At 37.7% G+C, this 27,460-nt stretch overlaps 1 protein-coding gene across 1 annotated transcript in view; it reads right to left on the bottom strand.

Annotated features, from left to right (window-relative positions):
• HCN1 (hyperpolarization activated cyclic nucleotide gated potassium channel 1) overlaps nucleotides 1-27,215 on the bottom strand; it is a 194,301-nt gene extending 167,086 nt beyond the window's left edge. Inside the window, exons 1-2 of the mRNA XM_058044301.1 lie at nucleotides 26,766-27,215; nucleotides 3,096-3,519 (exon numbers count right to left, since the gene is read on the bottom strand). Of these exons, the coding sequence (XP_057900284.1) occupies nucleotides 3,096-3,519; nucleotides 26,766-27,139 (798 nt within the window). The 5' untranslated portion in view covers nucleotides 27,140-27,215. The remainder of the gene's footprint in view (nucleotides 1-3,095; nucleotides 3,520-26,765) is intronic.
• Nucleotides 27,216-27,460: the final 245 nt, after the last annotated feature.

Genomic DNA, 27,460 nt, shown 5'->3' with positions numbered 1-27,460 from the left:
GACCTCCTGCTCAGTACTTTTAGGAATGTAAATTTTAAAAAAATCCAAAACAAGCCCCCATGTCAGAAATTACTGCAAAATTATAATTTCTGTAATCACCAATTTAAATACAGATTTTTTTTCTTGCATATAATTTATTTTCAATAAATATATGATCTATTTTCAATAGTCTAAAGGACTGTAATATTAGAATTTGTAGCTAAAAAGCAGTTTCAGGGAAGTGTGAATTTGCACATTCAGTATATTTATTTCCTGCCCACACATCTCCTGTCCCTTTCTTGAAGTGTTTCTTCCCATTTCCACTGAGCCATTCATTTGGGTAAGTAATTAACATCAGACTGATATGAATATATCAACCAGTTTTCATATATATTCCACCACAGGCTATAGCTGTTCCATAACACTTAATGAGGACAAAGCTTCTGCAATGCATACATTATTTACATCAATATTACTTTAGGTGGCTTCTGGCAGCTTGATCTTAATTTAATTGACTTAAATGATGTGGAAATAAATAAAGAAGAGGAACGATGTTTCACCAGTGTCATGTAAGAATCTCTTAAATTTTTGCTTATCTTAAGGTTCAGGATACCAACCACCTGAATTCCACATGTGTGATATGAAGAAAAGCTCTTCACATATGTGAAGAAAAGCTCAAACAATGTCAGCTTGACTTTTTTATTTGAGTATGTAGAAATACAGGGATAACTGCCTTATCATACAACTTGGGTTGTTCATACATCAGTTTTCCATGAATAACAGTTATCCAAGTATTCTCTTGGCACATTATGAAGATTGAGTTTGCTGGCTGTCCTCTCAATATTTTTGACATAATGCTTATTTTTCTGGAACCAAATACATACATTTCAGATTTATCTGCACCACATTTAAAACCAACGTGTCAGCTCATACACAAAAACTATTAAAGCCTTTTAAGCACACACAAACAGGCTCCAGTTCTGTGCCATAAAAATTAGTTAACAGTTGCTCCTTGTTTTCCATGTGGAAACACACACATACAGAGAGCATTAAAACCAGCAGCAGTCTCGCTGACTACCCCATGGGATGATCCAGTTATTGTTTCCCAGTAATTCAGCAAATGTCATCCCTACCAGTTGTTTTGTCTGTCTCTTTTAAAACATTAAGATATTGTAACACACATTTTCCAGGAAGGCATATATGAAAATCCATTACTTTCTGCATTTCTGCTCCCTGTAAAATGCTAAACAATAACAAAAACAAATAAACAAACAAAAACCCTCCCTTTTTTCTTTCACACATTTCATTTTGGGGTTTATCAAAGCCTGATTCAGACTGATATATTTCTCTCTATTCTCACATGTGATTATTTTTTTCAAAATCAGCCAACAAACTTTTTGCGGCTTTATTACAGGCTCAAAATAAGTCCCAAAAAAGAAAAAAAAAAAACAGAAAATCTCTGCCTTTAGATTCCCTTTTACCTTCCTGTGAACCTATTTCACAAATCTTACTAGTGGAATTAAAGCTGAAGTTGCGATCAAGCAGCCATTAGCTAAACGGACCAAACAGCAGCTACTGCTGATTTGGACCACATACTCTGGTCACTTTTAGTCCCACTTAGTGGCCAATTTCAACTATTTTTATTCAGATTACCTCATTTCTGATTGACAACTGACAGAAAGGGGGGGAAAAAGGAATTTATTTCTCTGCCTAGTAGCCCTTTACAGCTAAAAGTGACTAACTCAAGCTGCCAGAAAATAATGTCACTGAATTCATTTCAGAAGGTTGTCTCTCTGTGAAGCACAGAGGAGACAAAAGCACAGCTTTATGGTAGAACTGCAAAATATGCTTAATCATTTGCCTTAGTTGAATTGAGTACAAAAACTACAGTGCTCTATTTCTGTACAAAAACATCTTTTCAGTGCTTTACAGAGAGGCAAAAAGAAGACGCTTTACCAAACAGAGTAATAAAAAATAATGACCTATTTCAGGGACTTTTTGAGAGACTACTATAAATTTTTTGTACTTTTGATATTTAGCATCATCTGGCATCATGCCATTTTAAATTGTAATCTGACTTTATTTGAGATGGCTCTGCTTTTAGGTCCCTCTTAAACCAGAAAGTGCATATTATACTAGAGATAACCAGCAGAAAAAGCACCAAAAATAGTACCAAATCATCCTTCAATATTCATTTAATTAAATAAATATTTATCACAGAGATAAATAAATTTATGGAGATCAATTTTAATACTACTTCCATGATCATGCTCTACAAAACAATTCCTCCCTATCCTTACTGCTAGAAAGGTTTAGAAAAAAGCAATTATTTTTCCTATGGCTTTAGCACTTCTGTTTAAAACACATGATGATATTCAGAACTACAGAAATGAGGACAGGCAAGAAACAAAATGGCGGTACGTGCTAATGCATTGACATTTCCTAACCAAAATATGCCAAAGTGGGGAATGCCATAATTTCCTGGAAAAATCACTATGCCAAATTGAAAGGCAGCATAACACCATGCCTGGAATCAATGGAGTTGACAGTTTAGAAGGCAGTGACTCAAAATTTGAACTGCCCATTTCTTGTAAAGAAGAAGATTATTTATGGTATTTATGATATTCAGCCTACATACAGCCTTCAAACAATGAGCATTCTGAGGAAATCTACTCAATGGTAGATGGTTTCAATTTCTTATAAAATAGAAAAATATAAAGAAGTTTAAGTTCTCTGTCACTACAAGAGCATTAATAAATTTACGTGCTAGTCATCAAACTCTAGTGCAGGTTTAGGTGCTTGTCAAAATTCCCAGTATTCCTTTCTAGTGCCTTATTCTGATATTTTGGACATTTTGTAACATCATTAGGAGTCCATCCATGCAAATTGTACCAATGCCAAACACATTTTGGTCTCTGTCATTAGCAGAGAGAAGATGGTTACTCTGCTGGTTGTGTCCAAAAAGGCCTTGCCACTAGCATGTGCTTGTAATTACACCAGGCAGTGAGGAAAAGCTGTGTTACATTCTTGTTCTGGTGCAGCTCTTCACAGAGATTGACTAGTGTTGGGTAGCAGTAAGATCTTAGTGAATGATGTTATGACCATGTAAATCTTACCTCTTCCCACTGGTGTATGTATCTTATCAGTCTCGAAAGGCGCAATAAACGTAACAGGCTGAGGATTTTTGTAAATCTCACAATACGAAGTGCTCTTGCTGTCTTGTAAACCTCTGAATCCATTCCTTTTTCTACAATGAGAAAGATATAATCCACTGGTATTGATGAGATGAAGTCAACCACAAACCAGCTTTTTAAGTAATTCATCTTAATGATTTTAGGGTCCAGTATTATTTCAGAGCTGTCTTCATTTACAGTTCCAGTTCTAAAATTCATTATCAAGTCCAATAGAAAAACAGTGTCTGATGCCACATTGAAAATAATCCATGGTGTTGTTGTTTGCTCTGTGAAGAATGTGATTCCAACTGGTATAATGACAAGGTTTCCAACCATCATTATGAGCATGATTAAGTCCCAGTAAAACCTAGGAAAAACGGAAGAAAGAGAATGGTTGATGTAATGTGGTAAAATATTACAAAACGGTCTACATCATGCCACCAACTTCACCACTAGATTTTGTTATTCCTAAATAAATTCTTGTTGCTTTAACTCATTCAGCATATCCATAGTTCACTGTAACTAACACACTTCATTATGTGCCTTCCTTCTCAATGGCCTATCAGTCCATGGTATATCACACACTGAAAGGTGGGCACGTGTGGCACTGAGCAGATTTATTCAGACTCCTGTCAAAACCGTTTTGAGCTTTTATATAGATAAAAACAATGTCTTGTGCCAACCAGAAGTGCTTTATCAATGCAACAGTTTTGCTAAAATTTCTGTCCAAATGGAAAGCCAAATACTTAATAGATATATTAAATGTCAGTATCTCTTTTCAAATGTACTGATACCATTACTGTGCTGGAATAAAATTACAGGAAAAGGAAAAAAGCATCGAAGCAAAAAATAGAAACAATAATTAGATAACATAAAAACCTTCAGCCACTTAGTTGAACTTTCATATATTTTTACAACCTCACAGCCTATATTCTTTCAGAGCTAGCTAAGAAATATTAGAAAAAATAGCTGCAATTTGCAAAGTAACAGAAAGGGGTTCTGCATTTCACCACTTTTGCTCTAGAAGAATCTAAAGGCTCCCCTCTAAAATTGTTAGAACACTAACCATGCTTGATACAATGTGGTAAAAGGATGGACTTATAACTCTAATATCTGTGATGAAAATGCTGAGTAAATGCACCCATTACACAGAATATCTATCCTTATGCAAGATTTCCAGGGCACAGCCATATATACCAGATTTTAAGCAAATTATTATAAATCCTAAATGTTAAATAGTCAAAGAAAGCTGTTCTTAAGTAGTAAAAGAACTGAAATGGATACTCAAAAAAGCCTGAACCCAATGCCTTCAAGCACATGATCCGGTCAACTAAAACTGATTTGGAGAGGTAGAGAAACCAACCAACAGCAGTTACCCATGGACTTATCATAGTTTCTAGAAGACTAAAGGCAGCAGTGGCTCCACAGCTATCCCTCTGCTCTGTCCCTCTGTCACAATGGGGTCTGGTGCAGGGCACATGGCATGGACACACCACCAGCACAACACCTCAACACTGACTTCCAGGCCACTTCCATCACACCAATACCAGCCTCCCTCATCTTGGTAAAGGTTCACGGCAATCAGCAAAAATAATAGTTAACAGGCCACAAAATATTTCAGAATCACGAGCCTAATTTTTGCTAGACTCGCACAGAGAATATGGATTGCATTCGATTTCAGAGATTGCTTCTTGGATTACCAAATTATCATAAAATCATAGATTGGCTTGGGGTGAAAGGGACATTAAAGATCATCCACTTACAACTCCTGTGACATAGGCAGGGACATCTTCCACTAGACCAGGCTCCTCAGAGCTCCACCCAGCCTGTGGATCCCCACTTCCAGGGATGGGGCATCTACACAGCTTCTCTGGGAAAACTGTGCAAGAGCCTCACCAACTTCACAATAAAAATAATTTTTTTTAATATCTAATCTAAACCTCTCTCTCTAAACCTCTCTCTGAAGCCATTCCACCTTGTTTTGTCACGGCATGTCCTTGAAAATAGTCTCTATCCATCTTTCTTGTAGACTCCCTTCTGGTACTAAAAGGACACACTTATGTCACACTGAAACCCTTCTTTCTCCAGGCTGAAAAATCACAAAGATCTAGCTTTTATAAATTCCCTTTTTTCATGTCTACCTTGGAAGCGAATACTCCTAAGTTTACAGAGTGCTCATCAGAGAATATCAATTATTATCTGCAACTGTAAAACACACTAAAGGAAAAGCAGCATAGGATTGAGAACAGCATGAGAATTTCCAGTTCCAAAATTATTTATTCCAAGAGGCACCTGACGAGATTAGATTTAACTATCACTTGAGAGAAGAGAGAAGTTGGCAATGTACCTCTAACTGGTACTCAGAAACTCTATGAAATAGACTATAAAAATTATTCCCTGTGTATCACAATATGATTTGTGTCTTACACACTTTCAGTCTTGCAATAAATGTGATCACTAACTGCTAAATATGTTCAATTTTATTCAGGCTGTATGTACTTTTGTTCACGATATGATAGTATTCACCATATTGGGTAAAAATTCCCCAATTTCTCCTGTCTTTTTTAATTCCTGTAATACTTTCCACTGTGCTAGATTCCTTTTCAGCAATCCGGAATTCCTTTTCAGTAATCTGGAATTACCACAAGGAAGCACTGAATTCAACACATCACTGCCACTGTGATCTACAAGTAAAATTACCACAAACATTTTTAAAATGCTATCAACCAAAGTACTTCACAAAAGTGTTCTGGGAGAATAAACATCTTGGAGGAATCCTTTAAACTAGTGGAAAACAAACAGGAAATAATTACGAGAGGTGTCCTTGCATCTGTGGCTCACTCCTAAGCAAAGCATTGCTAACTTCAGGTTGACCTTTACATTTCTGTAGCACAGTTATGCAACAAAGGCTAACCAAAGCCACACAACAACCAGCCACCCAGCCAACACAGGAGATAATACAGGACCAGGTGTTTTTAACCTACGGTAATCCGCGGTTTAAAGGATCATCGCGTACTGCGATTATGCAAAACACACTGGTGTTCCTGATGCTGAATGTCAGCAAAAGTGGTAGCATCAGGGCTAAAATAACATTGACTGATAAGGACTTTTGTATTTTAGCCCACAATACAATATAAGCTGATTAGTTAGTAAGAAAAAGTCTTATTATTTTTCATTTAGAAATGACTCGGACATATCCTTGTAGGAAAATGTTTCCAAATGCTATTCTGTTGGCCATGTTTTATTCCAGGCGAGAAAAATTAGATGCAACTGCCTATATTGCCCTTCCTTGACCTGTGCAGAGAAAGTAACACAATGAGTTCCTCACCTGTGGTTCAAAATATCCTACTATTCATCTAACAAAGAGGAAACTGTAAGGACTCACGAGACAGTGCAACGAGCTGCCATTGACACACTGAGATAGTCCTTTGTTTCAAACTACTATTAGAATGTTTTTTCCTACTTCCCCTATGCCAGAGAGGATGATTATGAATCTACAATTTACAATCTCAAGAGTTCCACATTTATGTAAGGTATTATAAAATGTTGGTGAAGAGCAAGGAAGAGGTAGGCTCATGATTGAAAATTTTCAAGAATCAGGAAAAAGGGCAGGAGTTAGGGGGTAATGAGATCTTCCAAAGCTCAAAATGAGAAGCAAGCATTGATCTCAACCCCACAGCACAGAGCTTATTGCTCAGCTGAAGTTAACTCAGTGAATCTACTACCAAATGTCATTAACGGAGGGCGCAAAGGTGATCACTGCACTGCATTGAACTATTCCTGAAACTTCTTAAATGCTTCTAAATGTCTCAGAGGTACAATACCTCTAGGCAAAAAAATAAAGTCTTCAAGTATTACAATATAAACCCCAATCCTGAGGCACATTTTTACAAAATTTTAAAAAATATTCTATAGAGAAATACTGGGGGAAAAACCAAAAAAACAACAACTAATTACTACTTTGGAATTCTGAAAATGAATTAATAGGCTTCTTTTGATGATTTTTTTCACTCATAGTTTATTTACATATTTTCAAAAATTACAGTAATAGCAGTGTTTTTTCTACTCTGGAATATGGTGCTGAAGTCTTGGTGTTTTCTTCACTGCCAAAGGCTGTCCTGGACAGGATGAACAGCCTGCTCAAAATGAGTGCCTACCCATGCGGTGAGAAAGAGTTACTCAGTATTAATTAATCGCTGTTTGTATTAGGCTTAATAATGTAAGATGCTATGAATTCTAACAGGCATTTTATTTTCCACCTTATATCCCTAACCCAGAGAAAACAGAGTCTTAAGGAAGGAAATTTCATCTCTGAATTAATTTGCCGCATAATTTGCTGTACATACAAATTCAGATTTGCTTGCCTTATTATTTCCTTTTTCTGCCCATCAACAGCAGAGTCTCAATTTCCCTGAATCAGCATAGTTGGAGATATGATTATCCTTACTGCACACCCAGACTGCACCAGCAGAAGCTGCCAGTGGTCTCACAAACTGCACAGCGGAGTGAGCGGCGTCTCACAGGAATTGAGGGGTGTGATTGGAGGCTGCAGGGCAGTCAGGGCTTTGCTTAAGTTTAAAATTTCTCAGTTTCAAGAAAGACTGTACAAATTCTGATCTTTTATTAGAAAGGAATAAGTCATAGCAGTAAAACTTCAGGAAATTCAGTCTGAACAATGAAAATAAATACTCATCTACATTACAAACTGGAAGGCCATTGAAAAAGATACTAACTCAGATTGCTTGTAAAATACCTCTGAAGCAAAACCTGATGCATCAGAGATTAGGTTTTTTGATCTCAGATGCAACACAATTTCACTATACAAATTTAGAGAATCAGACACTGTAAAAATTTCACAAGCTTTCCTAGAACACTTGCTTCTTCTTTAGCTAAGCATTATGATTGACTAGTAGATGCTCAGTGAAATGAACAATGACTTTCCTCTTTGCTTTGTATTATTTTTTCGTAATCTCACGTTCAAACACACCTTTATTTCCTTTGCTTTCATAGATCACTGGTTTACCTAACAGAGAAATCAATGTCCTACATAGAACAATCTTAGCAGAAATAACAGTAATTTTAAATTTTGTTGTACTGTATGGTAGTGAACACTAAACTTGGTATTATTCATATCAGCATTTCATTCTCATTGGACATGTTATCTTTCTCTGGTTGTGCAACTCTGTTATTCTACTTAGAGGGAATAAAGCTGGATGCCTGAAAACATCTGCAAAACACAGATAATTACTGGGATGGGAGACAGGAGAACGAAGAAGGGAGTGTTTTCTTCAGAGGACCCAATTCTTTCAATGATTGCACAGGTGTCTGTGCCTGAAGACTTTCAGAAAAATTATCACTATTGTTTTTTATAAGCTTAAAATGAGGATATCCCCTTCCACCCAGCTATCCATTTTCATTCTGCCCATCTGTTTCTCTTACAAATACACACACCTAGAGGAAAACAGGCTGCTTCTGGGAAAAAGGCATACAAATTGAATACTAAATTCATTCTATTTTAGCAAGAAATACTGCATTCAACATCCTCCATAGAGAAAACTGCTAAATGTTGCCAATCCATACTTGATCGCTTCAGTGATTTTGGGTCAGCAGCAATTTTTCTTTTTATTTTAAGATTTCAAAACATAGAATTTACTGTAATCTGTCTCTGTGACCATATTAATACAAAGGCATTAAAATTACTAGTGAAGTGCCACTATGTTTTGATGGCCTGTTTTTCAAGAGCAAACAGGTCACTTCTACAGTTTTGTCATCCTTCTGAGTGGATAAAACTTCCCTCATCTGCATGTAACTCATTTTGCAAAGCTTTAGGAAGACAAAACTCTGGGGTTGGTATTTTGTTTTGCTTTTAAGGAATAAACTGTTCTCCTGAAATTGTCAATTTAGATTTTTTAGGTTACTCTATTTCCACCTTGACAACTTTAAACTTACATTAAGGAAACACAAACAAGGAAATGTTGCAAGGCTGAAATAAAGTTTCGTTCGTGGCTCACCTCTCTTGATTGCAAAGCACACACAGAATTCTAACAGTGTGTCCTACACACCCAGTGGGGATACTGAAGGGCAGAAATATGATTAAGTGACACTTTCTCAGGTGAAAGTTTCACCAGCATTTGCTATGCCTTTTCAATTCATATCACTAGCTTTATGAACATTCATTAACTTAGCAAGGTAACCTGCTAGAGCAGCTGAAAGGCTTTCTCTGCCTGTCTGAAATCAGTCAGTCTGGGACAAGGCAGAGGCTGATGTTCTGAAAACTGCATTTCACTGGCTGAAATACAAGCAGTGCTGGACTTGGGAATCTTCCAGCTTAATGGTTTCATTTTGATGGAGACTAAAAGCAATTTAAAAAAAAACCTAATAATGAAGTTTTCAGATCACCAGAAATCTTAATTTGATTTTAGAATAATCCTGGAGTCTGTTACTTCAAGGTTAGCCATATATACTCAAGAGATCCAATGTATGTCCCTTGCCATTTGATTTTTTTTTTAATTTTAAAATTAATTATTTTTTAAAAATTAATTTGACTTTATTGAATGAAATTGACTATTTATTTTTAAATTAACTTAATTTTTTTCATTTCCTACCTCAAAAAGATATTACTAAAGTTCAGTGATGCTGAGTCTTCTTTTCTATATAACTACAGAATGTACCTAAAATTATAAACTTCCACAATTTCAAGAAGATTTAATTATTTTTATCTCTTTAAACCCACTTAGCAGTGGCAATTTGCAATTTGTTGCTCAGTTGTGATTCTTTGCACAAGGCAGAAGATTAGATAAATGCAGGTCTCAGGGGACCTGATTAGAGCCCAGTGAAGCCAATGAACAGCAATTTACTACTTTGAAAAGTCTTTCGTTACATAGTCTGACTAGGTTTAAAGCTTGAGTGCTTTGAATACTAGAAAACAAAATCACAGTACTGACCATGGAAGGATACTACAAAACTAGTTAACTTACATATATTTATTTATTTATATATGTATGTATGTACCTTTTCAGTATATTTTCAATTAATATTTAACCAGTGGAGATTTCATCAAAAGACAAATTGGTTCTTCCTATGCATTCAGCAGCTTCCATCTGAAGTTTTCATAGTATTTTACATGCATTAACAAATTCAGTCTCAGACTTCTGAGAAATAAAGGTACAGTAAGGAGAAGTAACTGCACTTACTGCTTACAAGAGGAAAGGACAGAGAGTACAAAGAGAAATTTATATAATATAGCAATATTATTTAAAAAATAGACTCTTAGTTTTTAGCCAATAATCCCCTAACACAACTGCTTGAATACCACTGATATTTGCAGTTGCTTTTCCTCCACAGAAACTTATTAAACTACAGTAGAAAGAATTAAAGTGACTTCCACTTCACCTTGGGCAAGAACAGCGGATCACTGTCAGTGGAGCTCTGATAATGCTTTTGCTCTCCCTCGTTTTTACATAACTCCTCCCTTCTGAGCAACTTGATCTAGCGGGTTCCATCCCCACCCATGCCAGGGTGGCTGGAACAACATGAGCTTCTTCAGCACCCTCCTCATTAAAAAAATGAGGGTACTGCCCCTGTCCAGATAAGTACCAGACCAGAAAAAGGCACTGATGAAGAGTCAGGGCTCACAAATACATTTTTTCATAGCAAGTGCTGATTCTGTCTTTGCATATCTGATCGAACGGATATATATCACATCATCAAGACTGCTTCTGCATCAACACATGTCACAGCACAAGCACTGCAGCTTCCTCCAATCCACCCCCTCACACAAGCTATCAGACCACTGCTCACAGAATCAGGCAACATTTTGTGTAGGGGCTGTAACTGATTTGTTTCAGTTTGATATCATCAGCCCTTAAACCAACTGAAAAATGCCACATATTGGTTATCTAAGTCTCAGCGAATTTCTGTAGTGGATCGCTGTAAAATATGCATTCACATTCTCAAATTAGAAATGACCACTTTAAAGGCATGAAAAAAAGTTTGAAAGAGACAGATCTAAAAATATTTCAGCTGCAAAATAATCTTGTATCTCATGTTGAAACACTTGCATTAATTAAGAATTTTGTAGTGACAGTAATTTTAAGAGTGCCATTTAGAAATATGACATTTAGGATGCCTCCATACTAAAAATTCAGAGGCTTAAATTGGAAGAAGCCTTCTGTAATTCTTCTCAACAGAGCATCAAGTGAAAAGGAAGGTAACTTCCTAATGCCCTTCCAAAAATTAGAAAGCCAATCAGTATCAACTAATTTTTTCCTTGAATATATTTTTTTCTTTAACCAATTAAATCTCAATTATCATCTACACTATACGATAATAGTGTATAATCTTTAAGTTTTTGCTGACAGGGAAAATTCTATTTTCTCTGCTTCAGAGACGACAGGGAAGACGTCATTCAGTAGCTATTGATAGATCTCAGGCACAGGGTTTGGTGAGGAGACTGGCCATGACCACCAAATGAGGTAGGAAAATTCATTTCTCTAATTAAAAAAACCCCAAAAAACCAAAAAAAAAAAAAAGACAAAACAAAAAAAATCCCCACCAAAACGCAAAAAAAAAACCCACAAAAAAATCCCAAAAAACCCCCAAACACCCCTAAAAAATAAAAAATAAAAAAAAAAAAAAACCAAGGCTAGAACCATCAACTTAGATTTGAACATATATACATATATAACAATTTTATTTTGGTAATCAAAGGTAAAACTGGCTTTTTGTGTAGCTGTAACATGATACAGTACATTTGGAAGAGCAGCTTCAAAGTAGGACTTGGTGTATCATTTCTTGACAAAGTGCATTGAAGGCAAGAATGGGCACTATTTTCAAACTGAAGGGAAAAAAAAAGAGCCAGTCTTCAAATTTCATGAAGAGAAAAATTAGAGATGTGAAAAAGTGTGAAAGAACTATAGATAGACATGAAACAAGATGATGTACTCCCACATCGTAAATGAAAACAAATATTCACGACTGCATATTTACAGTCATCTTATGTATCTACAGAGATGTGCAAGATTCTAATGCAAGACCGGGTAATCAAGATATATATATCAAGTTTAATTATTATTCCCCTTTACAACTATTTATAGCTGACTTTTGGCTACAAAGCCTATGTTTCCTTGACTATAAAAATATCTACTGAAATTTCAACCCTTTAAAATCAATGACAGTACATTTAAGAATCAGCAAGTTATTTTTATATAATCCATGAATATCACACTGCAGTAAATTATTTGCTTCAAATGGTAATAAATCTAATTTATATCTGTTAAAAATATAGTACCTTGTTTGTTCTGAAAATAACATCAGAAAATTATATATGCATGTTCAAATCAAATTTATATTACAATTTTATTAACTTATACTATGATGAAAAATATTCAAATATATTTCAGACAATTTTTAAGGAAGCAAAGGAAGAAGAAAGATTAGATTTATGGCAGAGCAACATGGTAAGTAATTAGGGTCATGCCACATGCATTCTCCTTTCAAAAAACAACTGAATACCTAGAGCTTTCATCAACACCTGTGAATATCCATTGGATTTCCTCATTTATCTGTGGGCAGCTGAGCTCAGGATCTCCCACACCTCAGGGAGTTCACTTTCCCCAAGCCATACGGTGCCTCCCAAAGTGAGGTATGCTGCCGACATGTTCTCTCTCCCTAAACAAATATAAACTAGAGCAGGAACAAAATCTTGTTCCCAAGGAAGGCAATGATGAGACAGGAGAGGCATTCTCAGTTCCCCATTCCACCAAAGCAGAACAAATCTGAGAGGTGATTTTGTTACTGGAAGTGTACCAGAGGTGCTATGCAAAGTCAATGCACAGATTCAAATCCTCTCCAGCAGAGGAAGAAAATTATTCTGCAGTTTCAACATCCATGCTGAATGATTTTAATTCCTAAGCCAATAAAGGAGACATTTAGGTACGCACTCAAATACACTGAAAATTTTAAGATTATGGAATTGTTATTTTAATAATTTTATTAACCGCACTAATATTGATTTATCTAAAACATCAACTAATTGAAAATACAGTGTGCACAACATGTAAGAAATGAAAGGAGTAATCTTTCACAAGCTTGATTATACCTTTCCCCATGTATGTTAATTAACACTTTTTTACAGGGGGATGCACTCCACTTTTCTAATTACTCAGCTTGTATTCATATCTCTCTGCTAGCCATTTGCCTTCCACAGTATTTAAGCAGATACAATGTTAATTTTAACATTTCTTTAAGACTTCCCAATTTGCATACTGCACATCCCAGTGTTACCATCCTTCTGACAGCGTAGCGCTCAGCCGGCACTGCCAAAACAAATCAGCGCATTATACAGCTAGACAGAGCAGTGATCAGATAGACCTGATATTCGCTTGTTTAAAACAAAAAGGAAAACCCAGAAGAGCAAACAAAGTAAACAAGAAAGAGCATACATTATGCTCAGAGATGCTCTAGTTACCAGCCTAAGCAACCCAGACCTTGTCAGCTCTGCCTCTGCTCCCCTCCTCGACTTTTCGTGCTGCTCACCCTCCAGAAAGCTCCGTGCAAGCTGAGCACAGCCTCATGTGCAGCTGCTGCTGCAACCTCACCCAAAGCTGGAGGTTTGGAATACAAACCAAATTTCTGGGGATCCAAAATCTCTGATACTTATGAACATTGGTCAGTGTAATGGATTGCAATTGCTGAATGGCCTTTTTGCAGTTTAATCCAATATAACGAAAGAAAGAGGGTTTTTTTTCAATTACATTATTTCAGTTATTCTCAAAAAAGGAAACAAGCAAATTCCTTCCAAAAATCCCAAACCAGCATATATGAATTTAATATTTGAATGGTTTTGTGATTTTCAAAACAGGAGATAGCCCACAATATCAAGCACCACGAGATGCCTTTATAGCACACCTTTGCCAGCAGGAGATAATTTCCATTGCTTGCTTGCAAATAAACATGAGGGTTTATTACTTTTTATCACAGATATATGCAATAATGACACACGACTGAGATCCTAAAATCAGTATCTATTAAATTTACAAACTATATGTAGAAAGTGTTTATTGAATTACAGCAGATTATTTGCTTGAAATACATTTGTTAAGTGTTTTGTTTTATATTAGTCATATGAAATGGTTATTGAGCCACTGGAAGATACATTTTACCAAGACCTAGATTAATTTAAAATTCTGTTCTATCTTCATTGAGACAGAATCATCTAAAGTGGAGTTGTTATACAAAATACATACACTAGATAAAAGTTTTTCCTCCTCACTGCCTTTATTCATTTTTGTAAGAGAGCAAGTCACTTTAGGCACCAGAATAGCATGTCAGTTTGCAGACTGAAAAATGAAATATTGCTAAAGATATTAAGATTTGAAAATTTATTCAAACTTAACTACAGGCTTTGTTATATGCCTCACGTATAAATATTTATCAGAAAAAATATAAAAGGGAATTATTTAATAATCTGCTTCTTCACTTTATATTTTGGTAGAGTGACTTTGACAGATGACTTTGAAGTCTCTTCATGCAAAACTTCTTTCTCCAGTCTTCGGGTTCAAACGAAACAGTCTGAATTCCTTACAATGGGCTGGTCTTGACATCAGACACCCACTGCAGGTTAGGGGTTGCAGGGGGAAGTGTCTGCACCCAAGTAAAGTTGCCTCTAATTGTAGCCACTGATAAGCAGCTCTAAAATAAGCACTCAAAGAAACTTTGGTCACGGACCCATGACCTGAACTATAAACAACCGCAAGAATACCAAGGAAGCTCTTTACTTCCATACTGATAGATGACTCTTGCTTTGAAACAGCAAAACAAAATGAGCTGCCCTTTCTGTGGTGAATAAAACACCAGATGTCCATCCTTATCTTCCATCCATATTCACTCAAAATGCAGTTGCCTAAATATAATAAATAGGTTTCTGCCTTTCAGCAAATGAAAACATTTTACTTTGGAGGTCTCATAAGAGGTTTTAGCCACAAGCCAATATTCCTCAGAAAGACAAAATCTAATTTAGCCAAATATTTATGTTTCATTTTTTGGAGACAGTGAGTTATGAACTAATCAAATGCGTTTAAGCTAAAGATGTGTAATAATTAGAACTGCCAAATAGATATTAATAATTTATTGGTGGAGAGCAGCAAGAAACTGAGAGTGAAAAATTAACAGAGCTTTTCTTCATAATCTTAGAATATACATTGATCTGTAAATTGCAAATCAAAATATATAATACAGCAAAAATGGAAGCTGAAACATATTTGCATTATTCTGACACACACACTAGTTCGGCAAAATACACAGCACCCATGGGCGATGTTTTTTAAAAATCAGGTTTACCATTTTGGGCTCCTTATAACTATGACTGGAATTCTGAAAGATGTTCAGGCATGGAGTCCAGATGCTTACAAGTATCTAGCTCCTGAAATTCAAAGATAGATGGGCTCCTGACTCCCATTTCAGATCTTCATCTAACATCCTATAGATTTGCACATTGTGCAGAGCACTGGTTAAAACTGACACTTTCAAAGCCATTCCAGAAATGGAAAAATTTGTACTGGAAACACGAAACCAAGTTAAATACCATATTCCATTTGCTCATATTGCCAGTGGCTCAAAATCAGCTTGCACATTCAACGCAGACGAACTGCTATTCAGTGACACTTCACGGAATCACGAGTCAGCAGCCCCAGCAGGAACATCTGCCACCATTTTAGGCAGATCCATGGTACCTGCATTCCCAGGCTACACAGCTAGCTCTCCTTCCCCGAAGCAAATCTGAACTCTGTCGTGCTATGAGGAACAAGTGTGGGAGCGGAAGTTCACTGCAGCTCTCCCATCCATTCCACAGAAAGATAAATTTGGTCTAGCCTGTGGAGAATGTAGAAGTTGGCTGCAGCTGAGAAATTACAGAAACAGCCATAGTCACATCAAGCAGTGCTCATACAGTCCTGGGGAATGAGGGGGATGGTGGTGGAAATTGCTGAATAACACTGACTGATTGTATAATACTGACGGAGTATTCCTCAGACCTGTCTTAATGAGAATCATATCTCGACAAAAAAATAAAAAAAAATTGCATGCTTGTGAACAATAAAGCACAACACACAGGCAGACTACAGAAAATCTCACTTTAGGAAACAAGAATAGAGAATAGTTTAAGGTTAAACAAGAAATTTTAAACTTATAGTTAGTGCCTTTAAATAGCAATGTAAAACCAGAGATATTTAATTGGATTCAGTCACAATTTATGTTGTACTTAGTTCACATTTAACAAAATGATATGTGTATGAAATAATAAAATCATTATATACTGGATTTAATTATTTTCAACACAAAACGTTGAAATTGTTTTTTGACTTCTTTTTCCATTACAGAGAGATGAACCATCCTAACAAACTCATTTCTTCAATAAATAAACAGTAAGAACATGTACAAATCCTACTGAACTTTTCAACACTCAGCAGTATATCACTGGATTTAATATTCTGTTCCAAATTTCAAAGCCACATTTAATTTAGCAAAAACAAGTATTTCATATAATACTGGCAGAACGCATGCAATTAAAAGTCTGTTTGGTCATGTGGGCACCTCATGCTTAGGTTACTCATCTCTCACTTTTCCCACACATTCAACATCTACTGCTTAATAAGCCATTGGATTTCAGACATTTTCAATTCTGACCCTTTTTAAACGCTCTGATAGATTGCCTGCCATCTGGCAGTGCTTACTCTTGGTACCACACTCCCTTTGCATTACAAAACTGTGCTTCTGATAATTATATCTTTAATGTGGTAGATGTATGCAAGACTTGAATTCCCATGCTGGCAGTATACAAGCTGAGGGGACAATGCGGCCGAGTGCCTGTGTAACAGTGTATGGTAACAGCATGTTCAACTGCATCATGGTGCAATTCTCAACAGAAGGCTGCTAACCTGTCCGAGTCAAGGGAAATGGAAAATATGCGTAAAGTTTTTTTTGGTTTTTTTTTTTTTAATTACTACAAGGCATTTTACAAACGGCAAGAGGCTATGAAAATACCTAAACTAACTTCTCCCTGCTAGTTTGAACAAACAGCTCAGTATCTCCTAGCTAACAGACTAAGAATGGAAAACTACACAGCAGAACAAACATTTTAAAAATATAAAATCAGTGCATTGTTTCCATTTATTTAAAGGAATGAATTATATCCTCAGAAAGACATGTAGGAGGATGAAGAGAAGACAGAATGAGGGGGAAAAGGAAGTTTTTCCAAAAAAATACTCTTTCAGGGACTATATCCATGTGCTCCTAGGAAGTTTTGAATGCAAATTCCCTGTAGCATGATTTCACTGACTGAAAATTAAACCATAAGAAATGCTATAAACAAAAGAAAAAGTAGGATTCAGTACTTCAGCAGTCATCTAGATAAGAGCTTCCACGAACACTGCATACACAGCTCTGAAAAACAGCACTTAAGAACACTTGGTAAAGTGAGTATATGAGAAAGGTACCCAAATAACAACTGAAGTTTGAGGCATATACTTGATTTATTTTGCTTCTTTTGTTCTGTTTCCAAGTTTCAATCTACCAGACTAATCCCAAACTGGAAAAGCAATTCTTTTTGCTACCACTGGGCTTGTCTGGCACTAAAGGCAAAGTGAGTGACAGACAAGCTCGGCTCTTACCTTCACTGAAAAATCAAGTGCAAACAAGCCCATATGTAGCTATTCCAATGATCCTGTAGCACTGGATGTGTTTGGGGAACCCAGAGGCTTGCAAGCATCTACTGCCAGGCAGTAACAAGATGTTTAGGGAGCAGCAGCACCTGCTACAGGTTTCATAGCAATTTCTCTGCCAGACCTAAATAATAAGTCCTCCTGGAATGAACAACTAGACAGAAATCACTTAAGAGTCTGATGGAAAACCTCTAAATAACCATGTGAAAGCTTGATTGCATCTCTATGGTTTTGCAGCCATGCTTTTATTCCATCTCCTGGATAGAGCTGGACAGATCTTACTTTAAATATCTTATAAAATTCTGTGTATTTTTCACAGCTTTTCCCTAGGAAAAGATAGACCAATTATTTATTATTGGGGTCTCTTTGTATTTTACTCTAAATTTACTGCAATCCACGTATCTGCATTAAGGTCAGATCATTTCATCACCACACTGTCTATTGCTGCAGTTGTGCCATGAAGAGAGGTGCTTCTTGGAGGATCTGGTAAATTAGTCTAAGATGCAACAGAACCAGCTAAGGAGACATCAATATTTCCACATCTTGGTCTGCTGATGTAAGAGAACAAAAAAACTGGAGGTAACCAGGTACAACATGTATAGAATTGATACTGTGAGAGCACAATTTATTTCTATGGCACTCTTTATATACTGGAGCTTTAGTGCAAAAGATTCAGTGATTTTCAGGCAAAATTGGATGAAAAAGAGTATTTTCACTTAAATCCCTCCCCAGTATTAAAAACTTATAAAAGCCTCCCTAAATTAAAAAAGTTAAACCAATAAAAATTATTGGTTATTTTAAAGAAATTTTAAAAAATAAACTCATTCAAAAATATTAAAAAAAACAGAACCAAAATAGCTTTGATTGTGAACATAAAGCAACCCATGCTTTTTCAGCGGAAAACAGAGTCTCTTAATATGAATTTTTAATAAATATGACATGCTTAGAGATAAAAACTTAATAGCAGTAGCACACTAAATTCCAATAGTGTATCAAAATATTTATTAAATGACATGCTTAATTAGATAATGTGTACATATTAACAACACCAAAGATAATCACATAAAAACAAAATCCTATTCTTAGCTATATAATGTAACTTAAGTTTTGGGTACTTCACTGGCAAAAATGAAAATGGCTTTGGGGTTAGTTTTCGGTTTTTTCAAATATGCAATGGAAACAGTATGCAGCTCTTTTGTAATTAAATGAACATTTTCTGAACATAAGTTTATTCCAGACTTATTCCAGTAGCATTGCACTGCAAGGCAATAAGATTACTGAAAAATACCATGCAGCTTGCCTGAATCTGTCATCAGATTAAAAGATATTAGTAGAGATTTTATAGAAGCTAAATGACAGTGTCCTTGAGGTAGTACTGACATTGACTCCAGCTGATACAGTTTTTGGTCATTAACATACCTTACTATGTGTCTAGAACAAGCTCTCCAATAATTAGAGCTGAATACACTATGATTTTTAAAATTAAATCATGCCTCTGGGAAAGAATCAGGGAATAGACAGCTAAAGGACTTTCAAGCAATTAACGAGAACTGTACTGTCAGGTTAAAAATTAAACATTGCAAAGTAGGTTAAAAGTTTCCTCTCTCAAAAAAAAATGTATATTGACATAGAAAACAGTTCTCATGCTGTTGAGTGAGAAGCAAAGGTGAGAATGGATACGTCTTGTTTATCATCAATTTAAGTAAATTTCTTTTCAATTTTTCATATTTTCCACACACTCATCACTAAAAATAGTTTTTTGCTTCTTACAGCTTCAAGTTGAACCTCTCAAAAAATCTGACAAAGTTTAATTAAATATTAGGTAGGTAGAAGTGCAGCACTAAAGACTCATACTTTTTAGATGACCTCTGCATTCATACATCTCCATTTCTGCTACTCCAGGCTGAACAATCAGAAAATGAGCCACTCAAATTTTGATTTCATTATATAAACCCCCCATACACACACAAGAAAGCCTAAAGCAACATATCAAATCCTATGCATCTTTCAATTAGCTGTTGTAGTCACCAAACACCCAATCAAATCATAAATCCAGACCTTTGTATATTACTCGATGCTTTTACACAGTATTCCAATTCACAGTTCCCTTCATACACCCAAGTCTGAGAAACCCAGGATGAAGAAAAAACTTTTACTGACTCAATTACAAGCATCACTTATTTTGATGTGCTAACAAATGGAATCACAGGACACATTTAAAAACATGTTGACGTGCTAAAACAATCAATTGGAATACCAGAATCAGTGCATTTTCCCCACAGGCCCAAGCACGATGAGACCTAATTTTGGATATGTGTGTACAGAGATATGGATATAGATCATATTTATCAAGCAATTTTTTCTCCTTGCAGTCAAAGCAAAAAAAAATAAATCAGAAAACTGAAGAGGAACTCTCATGATATGGACTGTCCAGAGTTAAATTTTAAAGACTCACATATAACATCCCCAAAATACCACCTTTGACTTACATGTTACAGAATTATTAATGGGAATTCTGTAACATTTGGGTTTATTTAATTTTGTTGTGTTTTCTTTCTAAACTTATCTCAAAATCATGATGAACATACTTGCCTTTACGCATATTGTCTAGAAAGTGAAAACTGTAAAACTAAGCATCTTGCAGAAAAAAAAATTTACTTTTGTGCATATTCATAGCTTCCAGTGATCTTCAAAATGTCCCAAGTTAAATTAAAAGTAACTCTGAGAACTGAGTTACACTTGCTCAGCTCTTTCTCTCCCCTAAACTTCATTCAATGTTCAAGAACATAACACAACAAGAGTGTGAAAGAAAATGCAGTGAACGGATCGTTATTCCAGGACTAGAATGAACATAATGAAAACTGGCAAATGTTCAACATGTAAGTGAGCTCAAACTATGCATTAGTATTCTACATATCCAGAGACAGAAGGACATCTTATTAATAAAATGAATCCCTTTGCTTGAACAAACAAGGGCATACGGCTTCCCACATGCCCCGGAGGTCTGGAAGGCGGGTGGCTGCTGCACCAACCTTGGGTGGACTCCACTGCCTTGCTTTAGCAGCTCTTGAAGAAAATCTCAAAGCACACAAGAGTACACAGCCCTCATGAGTCCAAAAGCACGAAATGCACCTCTCTATCCCTATTTTCCCTTACGCATCCCTGCTTACAAGTAGAAAAGTCAAAGTGCAAAAGGAAAAGTCAGTAGCTAGCTTTAGTCAACTAGATTTCGTAACAGATGAATCCATGAAAACCACTGATGAAAAATTATTCAGTACAGAAAATAATAGGAACAGGACATGAAAAACAGCCTAATGCATTTCTGGCCTATATTTCACATCAGAACATTTCCAATAGAATATTTTGTTGCTTATTTTTGGTCCTCCCTCCTAAACATCTAATTTAGATACTTGTTGCTGCAATTCACTCCATTACTTAGATGTAATTTCCTTCCTCTTGGTAACATCCGTTTATGCATTTGAGAACCATTACTGTATTTCTCTTCAGCCTGCCTTTATGAGAGTTGCATTCTACCTGGGGAACTATTATGAAGGCCATACATAACTCAATGTCAGAGAGAAATTTCAAACATTATAATTGCATTATTTAGGTTAATGCTAAAATTCTGTCATTTTATTTTTTAGGGCATTTACAGAAGTAAAGGGCAAAAACTGTTGGAATGCTGTAAATAAAACCCAACTACAATTAATAATCTTTTTGGTACTAATGGAACTCCATGTTTAGTCAAATGTAAGGACTGAACATCTAGCAATACGAATAGTTTATCTGTACAAAGCTTTTCTATAATAGAACTAAAAATTATAGTCACAACAATAGTATTTGAAAATGATACATGAAAGACAGCCCCATATGAATCTGTGCTTCATTCACAAAAATATAAATAATATTTTTAAAAAATTGTTTGCACAAGGGATGTACTGTATATAGCACAATTATAAATCCATTATTATGATTTTATTAGAGAATTCAGAAGTGTCAATTCTGAAACAGAATCTCATGACAAATCCTGAACAAGAAATTACTACCTTGAGAATACCAAACTATGGCCATCTCATATTCCTACACTACCAGTGACACAATTTATCCATTAAAACCCACACAAATTTGTATCTGAACTATTTAATATAGACCAATATAGACTTGATTTATGTCTTTCATTTCGAATACATACACCTCTATCAATTACATTTAAGTCCAATACAATACATTTTGTATTCATTGCATATAGCATTACCTTCCAACACTACTGCTCTATATAAACCTAAGTATGTAACAGCTCACAAAAACACAAATCTCATTAGCTTCAAGAGAGACATTCAAAACATGTGACAAAAGAGAAGCACAAAGTGCTTATCCTAAGCTTCTTAAGACACAACTTAAGATAGGTATAACACGTAGAGTGAAGACTGGTCCCAAAAGGCAGGTTTTAAAACAATGCATGCGTGAATTTTAGAGACCTGATTGTGAGCTGCACATATAACATGCACAGTCTATCACGTTAGGGCGACTGCTGGTGGTCAAAGACAGGTCCAAAAGACAGGTGAAAATGAAAAAGAAAATTGATTCATAATGTAAATATAAGTTCAAATGTTTATAAAACAGTGTAATTAAAAAAAAAACATGAGGCATGCTAAACTATGGCAATTCTGACTTACAGTTTGGCACAAACTTGAAAATTAAAGCTGTACATGTATATGACAACATGGATGGGTTGCATAAAACTGCACAATATAACAGAATGTTTTTTAACAGCAACAGAAGCAAATTCTTCTGTAACTACCCAGACATGCACACGCAAATATTGTGTCTTTCACCCTGATTAAAACCCTTTGAAACCTGGCATTAAATTACTTACAAGGTATTACCAATGAAGGCTTCAATGATTTATAAAGATTTCCATGATAAACCTCAAACATTCACATGATGTTTTAAATTTGTATACAAAAAGGTTTTGAAATTGGAATGCACACAAGCTAAAAAAAAAATCTGGCAAACTTTTGCTATTCACCACACTCTTAAATTTCCAGTTCAAGTTTTAGAAATAATTCTGCTTTTACTTTACTGTTATCATTAAAATAAGGCTTTAAGTTTCTTGGATAAATGAAAAATTACCCAGAGAAATAAAATTCCATTTTTTGGGTTTTTTTTTTCCTAGTGTTGCAAATTAATTTATACTTGGTCTTATTTACACAGGGGAAAAAGACCTTCAGCTCTGCCTGCACTGCACCTCTTTACCTGCTGCTTTTTCAGACAATGCCACATCACAGTCTTACTTCATTTTGAAGCCAGTTAAAATTTTTATCCCCACTTCCAGCCAAAGGCTGCTCTCAAACATCAAGCTGACTGCAACCATCAGAGTGTGAAGGCTACATTTACGCATACACGCATTATTTCCACTCAGTCTGTCTCATACATTGCTATTTCTGCAACTCTGTAGCAACTCTGTTTTCTTTATAGATTGCTGACTACAGATGCCCTATCCAATGTGGTAATAAACCCAAGATTTCCTTGACAGTGTGAGTTTCTCTTTGGGGAGGGAGATGCACAGGGCTGGATGAGCGGCCCAGGCATTTGCAAGCCAGCCCTCTGAACATTAAAGAAACTCCTTACATGCCAAAAGACATGGAGTAATTAATCATCTAAAAATCAGTCACGTACATTTCCATTAATACCAGAAGGCCGTAACATATAAAAGTCATCCAAAGCCCATGCCCACCACTAAATTCCTATGAAATAAATGACATGTGTGTGGCAGCAGCAGAACCATGTGCAGTTGCTCCCACCTCCTGTGAGCTTTGTCCTGCCCTCATCCTGTGGCTGCAAGGCCACAGAGCTGGACCAGTGAAGCTCTCCTGAAGGCTCATTCTTCCACATATGAGAATGGACAGCTGGAGGCACTCAGTATCTCACAGAACACACACAGGACTTCAGCAAACTCTGACTGATAAATTCACTTTTGTTACTTAAGTAATTACACAGACTTGTTGACGAGCTTTAGAGATACAGTAGTCACAGCTGCAAAGTGATAAACAGAGGCCTTGCGCTGGGTTTGACGTGCATTAGGTGGAGGGTTTATATAACAGCTTCCAAATTACACATTAACCTCAGAAGACTGGGAAAAGACAACCACAATCAAAATGGTCCCCTTGTGGAAAAATTATGTAATACTTATTGAATTTAATCCTCCAAGGGTGTATCTGCCCAAAGAAGAGACAATTTTTCCCTGAAACTCATGCAAGATGGAGAGCCATAAAACTAAAGACCAAGCCCCAAAAGGCTGCAAGTAACCAACTGACAGAGCACGGAGTTTAGAGACAGCTTCCACGTTCTGTTCACACCAAAACAATGGGTAGGGGGGCACTGAGATGCTGCCCACTCCTCCAAATGTCGCAACAGAATACCATTAGGTGTAGATTAATGTACTGTTTTACAAAACCCATGAGAATGAAATCACAAAATAAAGCCAAATACATCAAATTATCCAAGGAAATGCATACAAGCATGCAGAATTAGGAAGAAAATAAAAGAGTGAGCAGAAGCCTATACCAGAATTTTCCCACATTTTGCATGGTTAGCCCAGTATTTTCCTAAGTGTGTCTACATTTAAAGTCAACTAAGACGTTTATTTTCATAGGTGCCACAAGTACTCTAATAAAAGCTGCATTTACAAATGCATAATACATCTCCTCACATGGATACCATAAAATACTCGGCTTTTTACTTTTTTCTTGTTATTTTAGCAGAAAAATTAGCTCTTTCCTCTGATGGAAAGAACATCAAAACAGTGGCATGGGTATATCTGTGTCTCTTTGGATGCTTTAAGGCTCGTCTACACAGAAGCACTACATTGTTACAAATAACATGCAAAAATAAATCAAAGCAACTCCATCCTTACACCTGAATTCATTCCGGAACAGAGCCACTGTTAAGATGGCATTTAAAAGTGCTGTTGTAATTTCCAAATAAGGTGACTAAACTGTATAGTACAACTTCTTCACGCATTTTGCACTGCCACCCAAAAAGAGTGGTACCGCTGCACAGCTGCAATTGTTTCGGGAGAAAAAACATGCACATCTCATGTTTCTCACTGAAACAGTCCTACGGGCTAAAAAATTAGGTCTGGAGCCTGCCACACCATCCCAATACTAATGAAAGACTGTGAACTTTACTGAAAAACCAAACAATTACTCTAATAAAATAAAAACTTAAAAAAAACCACCTGAAAATGAAAATACCAGTTAATTTAAGAATATGAAGACAACAGGACTGAAAAGGATTCAGTGCTGTTTACTCCTATTGAAAAAAAAATGGGAAACATATGCTACAATCTCTAAACCATCCCACTCGAAGAATTAGGACAGAATTAGAAGATATTTCTGTAATGAAACAGAATGAACACGCTTATCACCTATTTCACAGAACTGCTTAAAAAGTTACATACTGCAAAATATGACAAATAAGCTCCTATTCCCCTATACACCATTCGAGTGTGCACCTCACTCAGAAACCAAGCTTACAACAGAACAAGGAAAATTATTCGCTAGAATAACCTCATTCATTTCAACAGAATCCTCACGTGAATAAAGTTACTCATGCACACACACAGATAAGGAAGAGGCTATCAGACCCCCCCCCATCCCCTATGCATGCTACCACAACACCAGATGCAACCTGCTACATCCCTCTCTAGCAGGTAGAAAGGGAGTGGGGTAGGTGCTTGGCTCTCTCTCCCCACTTAATGCACCTGCTAATGCGGCTGAGCTGGAAAAGGCACCCCAGGAAAAGAACGAGTGCAGTTTATTGAGTTCAGGGAACCAGGAAAACAAGTAGGGATTTGAAGCATGATTTCAAGTCACAACTGACTGTGCCGTGCTCCTCCACTCTTGTAGCTGTACTGCTCTCAGACTCAGCTGCAAGGTGCTAGCACAGCTCATTGTCAAACACCTCACTCCAAGCAGTCCCGCAGAAACTTGGACTTTCAAAGTATTTCTTCCTGTCCTCACTGAAAGAATGTTCTGTTTAACCCCGTGTTTTCTTAAAAGATCCACGTAACTATTGAATATCCTGGATTTTCTTTTTTCAAACGCAGTCTCCAGTGCAATTCACTTATCATATAGACACAGGTTGTTCAATTCAAGCTGTTGATTAAATACGCTTAACGACATCGATAGTTCCTCAGAAAATATCACATAGAGTGTTACATTTATAAAGGCATACAGCCAGCTGGCATAGAGTATGTAATGAAATAATCTTACACTTTAAATGTATTTTTAAAGGGAACTGTAACTTCTTGGGCATTTATTTGCACTGCTTTCTGTATGAATATGCCAGTCCTGCATCCATGCATCTTACTGTGAAAGCGATGCTAATCTGCCATCACATTTAACTGTCTCCCTATGAAAACACAGTTTTCTACACATCACCTGGATAAACTTATTTTACTGTAACTCTGACAGAGACGCATGGAATTCCTTCTCGCAACCCCTGGAACAAGTGTTTACACACCGGGTGCTCAGGGAAGGGCAGGCGTGTGCAGACACGGGGATTTTTACCGATGCCGATGCAGCTGTGTAACCCCCCGGTGAGCCCTCATCCCCCCGGGGCAGAGTCGTGCCCGACGGCCCGCGACCCCTCGGCGCAGACAGACCGGGACGGCGGGACGGAGAGCGACAGAGCTCAGCATCCTGCCTCGGGGGCTGCGGGCGGCGCCCCGGCCGGCGCGGGGCCTGCGGGGCCGTCCCGGGTGCAGCACGCTGGAGAGCGCCGGGCCGAGCCCGCGGCAGCCCCGGCCCCGCCGCCCGCCGAAGTTTGCGCTGGGCGAGGTGCGAGGCGCCGGGGCCACCCCTATCCCGCCCGCCGTGAGCCCCGCGCTAACCTGAAGTCGCTGTAGGGGTGGATGATCCAGAACCCCGCAGTTTTAACCCTTTCCTGCTCCTTCTCCACCGCCTTCTGGCTGCCGAACATGCGGAGGGAGAATTTGTTGACCCCCGGCTGCAGCATGGAGGTGAACTGCCGCTGCATGAAACCGTACTGCCGCCGGGGTCCCTCGGCATCCTCGAAGCCCACCACGGGCTCCTCGCCCCCGCCGCCGTCCACTTTGAAGCACACCGAGTTGCCATGCTCCTTCACGCCGCCGCTGCCGGGGCTGCTCTGGGCTTTCTCCGCCGAGGCCGCCGGCTTGGCCGGGAAGGAGTTAGCGCTGCCATCGTCCCGGCTGCCGGCGGAGGAGCTGCGCTTCCCAGCCTCCATGCTGCGGGGCGGGCGCACCCCAGCCGCGGGAGAGCGCGGGGAAGCCTCGCCGCCGCCGGTGCCCTTCAGCGCCGCGGCCGGGCTGTGCCGCCCTGAGCTGGGCTGGGCTGGGCTGGGCTGGGCTGGGCTGGGCAAGGCTGGGCAGGGCTGGGCTGGGCTGAGCTCCGCGCCGCCGCGCCGCCCGGCCTCAGCAGCGCCGCCGGCTCGGAGCGCGCTCCGCGCAGGGCGGGCACCGCCGCCCCTCGCCCGCCCCCTGCCGGCGGCCCCGCTCCGCCTGACATTGAGCGCCGAGTCCTTGAGGGGCCGCGCGGCGAGCGGGCA

This window comes from Melospiza georgiana, chromosome Z (genome assembly GCF_028018845.1).
Source record: "Melospiza georgiana isolate bMelGeo1 chromosome Z, bMelGeo1.pri, whole genome shotgun sequence".
NCBI lineage: Eukaryota > Metazoa > Chordata > Aves > Passeriformes > Passerellidae > Melospiza > Melospiza georgiana.
Note: the sequence above shows the minus strand (reverse complement) of the source record. Positions and strands in the feature narration are given on the sequence as shown.